This window comes from Argiope bruennichi, chromosome 3 (genome assembly GCF_947563725.1).
Source record: "Argiope bruennichi chromosome 3, qqArgBrue1.1, whole genome shotgun sequence".
In the NCBI taxonomy this organism is placed as follows: domain Eukaryota; kingdom Metazoa; phylum Arthropoda; class Arachnida; order Araneae; family Araneidae; genus Argiope; species Argiope bruennichi.
Window position 1 is genome coordinate 143605574 of NC_079153.1, and position 8942 is coordinate 143614515.

The 8942-nt window shown below is 28.2% G+C and overlaps 1 protein-coding gene across 1 annotated transcript; it reads left to right on the forward strand.

Moving 5' to 3' along the window:
* Positions 1 to 839: 839 nt before the first annotated feature.
* Positions 840 to 8942, forward strand: LOC129963211 (ankyrin-2-like). Its single transcript, XM_056077397.1, has one exon. The coding sequence runs from the start codon at positions 1058 to 1060 to the stop codon at positions 4289 to 4291; it is 3234 nt and encodes a 1077-aa protein (XP_055933372.1). The 5' UTR covers positions 840 to 1057; the 3' UTR covers positions 4292 to 8942.

Below are 8942 nucleotides of genomic sequence, written 5' to 3' on the forward strand. Positions count from 1 at the left end.
GGTGTCCGGTCCCACATATGTCAGATTAAAGTGGATCTACTGAAAATGCACATTTAGACCAAAATACTACATTCAGCAATTTCTAGGGAAGAGGCCGAATAATGTAATGTAAAATTTACAACATGGATAATGAAAACTTCCAAACAAAAACTAATTTATTCATTATATATGTGAAATTTTTGCCCGATATGCATTTTTAAAATTAGAATATATAATCAATACTGTTATCAATAATTTATTACGTGATAAGTAGTAATATAATACATTATATGCACTACAGACTAAATTAAACTTTATTTTGACCTAAATATGTTTGTGCAAACAAACATCATAGCAATCAGAAAACCGTTAGAAAAAAAAAAAAAAAAAGAGAGAATTATACATTTAACAACCTCACCTCTTTTGGAAGGTTTAGTAATTTTCGGTTTTTTTGGATTATCTTTCCCTCCTTTCATATGTGAACCTTGGGGCATTTTGATAGTTTTTGTTTTACAAAATCAATTAAAATAAATAAGCAGACACTATTTCAAAAATCAATCAAATAAAAGTCAAATCTTTATACAACTCTATGTTTAGTTGTTTCGATTCTTCTTCCCTTCGTAAATGGCAAATACCTATATTTGGAAAATGTGCTGAAGATCCTCGTACAATTTAATTAGAACTAAATAACTTTTAATTTAGTGTTGGGTGCCATTCTTTTTCTTTCTATGTTATATAATTTTATGTATAATCGCTGTATAATATTATAATTTAAATTAAAAAGGTCATATTGATGAAGTAGAGACAAAAATCAAGTTATGCATATCTTTCACGGAGATCTAATTTTTTGGACTCGTTCATGTATTCTGGTGTGGAATGTGTTATCGTATAAGTTGGCAATGCAAGAGAGTTTTTTATACTGCAATATCTGTTTGTTTTTTTATGAGGAAGTTAGTATTAAGCAATTGATCAATAAATAATTATTGTTAAAATAGTTTTGAAGAGTGGAAGGTGTGTTAAAAATTCTGCCGACTTAAAGCATTGTAATAAGTAATTTAAACATCCACCTGGAAGCAAAATGGCTTTAGATTTTCGGAATTGTTGTTTGAAGAACTTCAATGAATTGCTTATCTATAATCTTCGACAGAGAAATTGTAATATAAACATGGTGAAGAAACTACTTGCTCATAAAGTCGATGTGAATTACAAAGATTGTTTCTTGAATACTTCGCTGCATTATGTTGTCCAAAACTGTTCGGATAAATTAGATTTGATTCGCGAAATCCTAAATATGGAAGGTAATCCTAATGCTATAAATGCTGAAGGAAATTCCCCACTTCATTTAGCAGTGTTGAAAAGTAATGTGCATGTCATTCTTGAATTAATAAAATTTGGTGGCGATGTTCGCTTGACTAATAAAAGAGGGAACACACCTCTCCATGTCGCTGCAATGCGTGGTAAGCCTTGTATTATTGAAACTCTTTTGAAATCAGATACAAGTTTAATTAATTGTGGCAATATCAGAAAAAATACACCATTGCATATTGCTGTGATTCATGGAAAACCATATGCTGCTGAAATGCTTATTCGTCATGAAGCAGATATTAATTGCAGCAACATAGAGGGAAATACACCTTTGCATATGGCTATAATCCATGACAAAGAAGATATGGTAAAAACTCTTATTAAATCTAGAGCTGATTTAGATTATTCTAACAAAGAAGGCAACACACCTTTGCATCTAGGAGTAATCCATGGGAAGTTGAATATAATTCAGAGTCTTCTTAGTTGTGGAGCCAATGTTGGATGTATGAATGCAAAAGGTAATACACCTTTGCACTTGGCTGCTACCCATAATAAATTTGATATAATTGAGGTTTTAATTAAATTTAAAGCTGATGTTGGTTGTTCTAACAAAGATCATCTAACTCCTATGCATATGGCTACAATTAATGGTAATTGTAAAATTATTCGGAAATTGAATGATAATGGAGCTCCTGTTTATTGCACTGATGCAGAAGGGAATACCCCTTTACATTTATCAGTAATTCATAATCGACCAAATGTAATTGAAACTCTTATTGTGAATGGAGCAGAACATATTTGTAATAAAAATGGGTACACACCTGTACATTTAGCTGTAATTGATAATAAATTGAACATAGTAAAAATGTTACTCGACTTTGGAGCAGATATTGATTGTAGAGATGCAGAACTAAATACTCCTTTACACTTGGCTTCAATTTACGATAAACCAGATATTGTTGTTAAGCTCATTGAATCTGGAGCTAAAACAGATTTAGTAAACCAAGATTCACATACACCAGTTCAAGTGGCTGCACTTCATGGAAATGTAAATCTAATTAATGTTTTATTTCAAAATGGAGTGCGTGTGAAATTAAGAAATCAAGGTAGAAGATATATAAGCTCTTTTGCTCAATCATTGATTCAGCACTCTAATGCTGCTACACAAGCTGCAACAAGTAATCATTCTGAGTCTGGAACAGCTGGTGGTGGTACAGGAGCTTCTCAGTCTGCCACTCAGAATAATTCTGCTATAAATAGTGGTTCTCAGTCCTCGTCATCTTCGACATATACTCAATTCCTTTCAGTTTCAAGTCCTATTCATTCTGTTGCACCTGCTGGTCATCCAGTCACAACTTTCACAATATCGGCAGGTAGTGCTGGGCCTTCTACAGGACCTCCTCCTTCTGCACAGGAAGCTAGCTCTTTAATCCAGGAAATGCAACAAATTCTCCATATTCCACCTCCTGGAATGCCAGAGAACTTTCTGCCTGTTTCGGGAACTTTGTCTCAGTCTGCGAATGCTACTTCTACACCACAAGTTGGAAATACTTCATCAGTGTCATCTCAGACCATTGAAAGTGTTGTTTCTAGCACTCAAGGATCTAATCAGTCCTCGGATCACTCTGAGAATATTGAGGTAAATCCTGTTCAGGATAATCTACTTCCAGTGGTTGCACAAACCATTTCTGAAATTGCAAACTCGATGAGCTCATTGGGAGGGCTTATTCCATCATCTCCACCACCACAGGAAAGTTTTGTCAGTAGCACAGGAGTTTCATCTGCTAATGCTTTTGCAGACCTTATCTTTGAAACTGAACAGGCATATGTATTGGGACCAATAACTATAGCACAACCACCATCTTTAGCTGCTGTTCAAGCTTGGACTTTAGCAAATGTTGGTGGGAATCATGGTGCTGTTGGATCATCTCAGTCTGGAGCTAGTACTAATTTTCCACAACAAGTACAAAATACATATGCTGCTTTCCTGGATGAACTTGACAGTGAAGGTGATCCAATGAGTTGGAGTTGGTCTCCTTTCCTGAGAAGTTCTAGAGTGGAAGAAACTGCAATTATTGATAATCTTGTCAAGTTTTATGGTATTAATGGTCGAAATCGATCTGGAAATGAGTATTTGCAACGTGCTCTGATTAATGATAATCCGAATGAAATAGCATCTCTTCTTCGATATGGTACAGGGAATGTCTGCAAAGCTAATAGAAGAGAGAATTCATTTCTCCATTTAGCTGCAGTATATGGTAAGCCAAAATTAGTCAAAGCTCTCATTCAGTCTGGTGTTGCAGTGGATTCTAAAAATAATGAGATGAATACTCCTCTACATTTTGCTGCATTTTGTGGTGAAGCAGAAGTTATTAATATACTTGTTCAGTCTGGAGCAAACATGGACCTTATGAATCGTAGAGGTGCTACTCCTTTGAAATATGCTTTTGGCTATTGCAGAGAAAGTGTATTAAAAAACTTAGGAAAATTTGGTGCTAACCGCTTTCTTTTATCTGCAAAGACTTTAGTTAAATATGATGTTTTAAAGAAAGGCTTGTACCTCACACGCCATAAAGTTTTGAAGGCCAATTGTGTTTTTGAGTTGCTCAACTTTGTTGAAGAATGTTGTGATGAAGCCCTCTGCATGAAACAAAAGATTTTGGGAAAAAATTTTTCTTTCTATCAATTTGTTAATCAGGCATTAAGCAATTCTGAGTCTTTAAGTCAAAGCCCATATGTTGAAAATGCTGTTGAGTATTTAATTGAAATTTCCAGCAAAACTGAGTATACTATCTATTATGATATCTTGGTTTATTTAATAGCTACAAGGCTTGAAAAAAGCTTCTGGAAAAAAAAGTTGTTAGATTTAGTTGATAATGCAGTTAAAGAAGGAAAAATTTGTCTGAATCGCAAGCTGTTTTCTTCCATTTGTAATTATGTTTGCAATGTTGATATATTTAATCTTTTGTTAGCATTTACAGATAATGAATGTAAACATTATGACTAAGACTTGGTCTTTTGTGCTGCTTTTATTCAATTTTAATCATTAAAATTTTGATATGCTTAATATGAAATTTAGTATAGAATGAGTAAGAAGAACTATTGCAGTAAAATTACGATCTTTCTGTATGTAAAATTTTCAAATTTAAAATGACTTTAAATTATAAATTTTTTTCTTTTCAGAATCTCCAGTATATTAGTATAATTAATTTGAAATATAAAAAAGTGCATTCTAAATCAAATATTTGTTCTTTTAAAATGTTATCTACTGTTAAGAATATGGCCTTTTAATCAACCAGTAAAGGTTTTAAATCGCGAATAAAATATTTTAAAATTATTTTTAACTAGTGTAATAAATTTTGCTGGGCCTTATATTTTAATTGTAATATGTATTATTGATATATTGTGTGAATTGAGCAATTTCTTCCCCTTTCCTAACAAAAAATGACATGACTATATTGTACCAACAATTATGATTAAAAATTCAAAATTTCATGTTTTATAGTTGTACTAATTTGTATAGAAAGGTAGTTTTGTACTCACTGTTGTATAGATGTTTCTATGTCCTATATTCTTTTACATTGTTCCTATGAATAGAAGAGTATTAAAGAATGGCATTGCGTAGCTGCATTTTGTATGAATCTTTATTTTGGGGTAAGGGATATTTTTCATCTTATAGCTTACATTTTGTGTGCCATACTGCTTTAAGTTGTGCTAGTCAATATTAGTACAAAATGACATTTTGAAGTAAAAATGTTTTTAATTATAATAATGGAAAAATCATCAATATTGAATAATTTTTCTTTGTTTCTGTAATCAATGTTGCTTCATAGAAAGTTATAAAATAGTTTAATTATAATGAAATAAACATTATCTTATATTTCTTACTGTAATTATTAATATTAACTTTGTATTTCAGTGGATAAATATAAAATGCATGGAATTATTTTGTCTCCATGAACAAAAGCTAGTATTTGTAAATTCTTTTTTATTTAATGGGATAAAAAAAGTAACACTTTATAAAGTTGAATCATTATTTCTTGTTTATTTACAGGAGGATTAATAATTGAACCTATAATATTTCTTTAATGACTTTTTTTAAGAAGACTTAATTTCTAAGAATAATCTGAAATGATTAAATTTCCAGATTAATCATAAGCCTTCCTCTACCCTCTACAAATAGGAAATCTTCAATTTTTGCCAGCTTGTTTTGTGAATTTTTGATTAATTTAATCCTTTTAAAAAAAAATTGTAGCTAAATATTCAACATAATAGCACATTTTTAGTTTCTCAAAATGTATGATTTGAGATTATTAGTTAAGGTGAAAGATTACAGTAAAAAAATCATAATTGAATAACTGTAAGTATGTGGTAAAGTCAGTATATCGAAAATAACTGGAAGAGTTTGATAATGCAGTTATAGTCGAAAATGCATTTCTGTTCATTTTAAATAATTTTGGAAGTTTTTAATTTTGTTTGAAATTATTTTATAGTTTAAAAGACTTTGTAAATGTATGGAACTGAATTTTTAAGTTTAATGTCGAAACTAATGTTTTCATCCTTCTGCTTTTAAAAGCTCTTTAGCCTTTCTGCCATCAATATTTAATTAGGTAACAAAGTTTAAATTCAAAAATTCATTTGAATAGTTTGACCTTTTGTCTGGTCTATATTTTTATCCTTTAAAATCTAATTTTTAATCTTTTATATAAAAAGAGTAATAACATATTGTCAAGATCATTAAATAAAACTAAAGCTTGTAAAAAATCTATATTTTTGAAATTATACTAAAATTAAAAAATAAAATGCATATTTGCAGCTATTCAAGTGTCTTGTATTAGCAATAGTATCTGGGATCATATACTTCTTTTTAATTTTCTGTTTAAAAAGATATTTTTATTATAGGTTAAAAAATAGAACCAAATTAGTATAATGTACTTAATTAATCTTTGCTAAATGAAAGAAATATTTATAATAAATGAAGAAAATGAAAACTTCTTTAAAACATAAAGAAAAGGATTTATAATTATAGGATTTAATGTAAATTTATACTTCCATGTTATTCAATTACAGAATTGAAAGAAGAAAAGATATCTAAATTATCTTGTTTAAGTTTAATCTTTTTTTTTTTTTTTTTTTGTCCTAATAGATATAGACCATAATATTAACTTTTATAGCCTCTTTTTAAAACTCAAAGTAAATTGGACGAAGAGATTTTCTGTTGTAATACATTATGCAGCATTTTAGGTTTTAAATAATTTTCAACCTAATCATAAAAGATTAGGATGAAATGATTATTTAAGATTGCCAAATCTTTCTTTTGTAAACTTGTAGGTGAAAGGTCTTGATGAAAATATCTATTTTTTTAACATTAGGCTCAAAATTCTAACAAATAGATTCGATTTTAGCTCTCTGTAAATTCAATGTATGTGTATAAGTATATGTGCATTTGTCATATGTTTATAAACTGTTGTTTAAAAATTTTCATTGATTGAGAAGAATCATTATTTTTATCTATAAACTGATATCATGTTTTACAGCAAAATGGTATGTGAAAATGCCCATCTTATACTTTCTGGTGCTTATTAGTTTTGTCCAGTATATTTATACTGTACTATCCATATTGCTTTGTGCTCTATTTATTTAGATATTTCTACAAGATAGCTACATAATCATATATATAAATGGGCTGTATGATTGCATTTTTAAATGTAAATTTTACTGTCAATTTAATTATTTATCCATGCAGCATTTGTAATTTTTTCCCAATTAATTCTGTTTATCATTAATCATCAAATTGAAACTTTTTTGTTTATAGGCATGGTTGGGAAAATAGCATGGTTGGAATAATAAATCTATAAGAATTAATTTCTAATAAAAATATAATTTCTCTGCATATTTTTATTTTTGAACTCTAGTAATGTTTATGTGAATGAGTGCAGCTTGCATAGAAAATAATTATTTATTTGCAACTTAAATTATTTAATTAAAAATTCTGAATTAAAAACTTCTGCTTTTATGTAAAAATGAAATGGATAAATCATTTTATCATTAAAACCACATTTTTTTAAAAGCCAAAACTGTATGTGATCTAAATATGTATCACTGTCCAGTGTGAAATTTAAATTAATAAAAAAATGTAGACTAAACAAGAGGCTTAAATCTTTATTAACTTTGACAATAAAATAATGAATGAAAACATTTCCATCATTTCTTAATCTTGGAATTTTAGTAGTTAATGAAAGCTGAACCTTTAATTTTATCTTAAAGTGAGCTTTTTCCTATTTTATCAGTAAAATTTTTGTTGCTTGATTCAATGTTGTTGCATTATGAGCTTGATGTATTGACAAATATTCACTGAAGGAAGAAGAAATGTGCACCTTTTAATGTACCAGTTTAAAAGGAGCCTTATCAGTCAACCTTTGAGATTTTTTCTATGTCCAGCAGAAAAGTTCCTAATAAAATCTGATGACATGGCAATGTCATTTTGTGCATCTAAATTATTGCTTTCAAATTAAAAAAAAAATCAATATACATTACTTTTTATTAAAGTTTGATACTGATGAATACGATCAATTTTATACTATCATGTATCGGTACTGATAGTAATACTTATTATTACATAAGTACTATTCATACTGATTACTATTGTTTTATATTGTATACACTACACAGAGTTGACAGTGTTTACGGGTATTTTATATACTTGAGCTTTCTTTTATTCATGCCATTAAAATGCATATATTTATTGTGGTGTAAGGGAAATGTTAATATTTGTAATATTATTTCAAATATTAATTATTAATAAAATAATTAATCATAATCATTTTAATTTAATATATATATATTTATTGCTGCTTTAGAATAAAAATATTTTAACTGGAGATTTCCATAATCATTTAATTAATAAAATTTAAGATTTTGAGCGTTTCTACTTTTACTAAAGATAATTAAAAAGCTGTAAGGAAGTAGATGATAAATTTGTAATAAACCTGGGCTTAGTTAATAAAATTGGTTGAAAGATAAATGAACAATATAATTTAAATATCGATTAATTGTTCATCCATTAATAGCAATTATTTAATAATAGTATAAGATTATTTTTCTTTTTGAATAGTCTATTTTAAATCTGCTAATGTACTTGATGTGTTGTAAAATCAATATTATATGTCAATAAACTTAAATTTGATATGTTTTTTTTACATATTTTTGTAGTATATTACAGAATATTTCAATTGCATAAACTTTTCTATCATGAACAGAATGTGTTTTACAATGATGCAAAAATATATAACATTTTATGTATACATGTATTAATGTAATGTAATGAATGTCCTTTACCAAATGGTATGTTTTATTATAATGAAATAAAAGAATAATGTACTTTATGTAATAATAAATACAGTTAAACTTATGTCTTAATTATGTTAATTTTTTAAGCCTCTCTCTTGGTATGAAATGAGTAGGAATGACCAATTTGTAAAAAGAAAAAAAGCAGGATGGAAAATAAATTTCCGAACTGGTGCTGTATTATTATTTTTTTCCCTTCTGAAGCATTGTTTAATTTTATAATTCCTTGACCATTATTTGAGCTAATTTTATTATTTTTTTTTCTAATTTATATTCTTGCTAAAGAGTAAAATAATTGCTGCAAAATAATT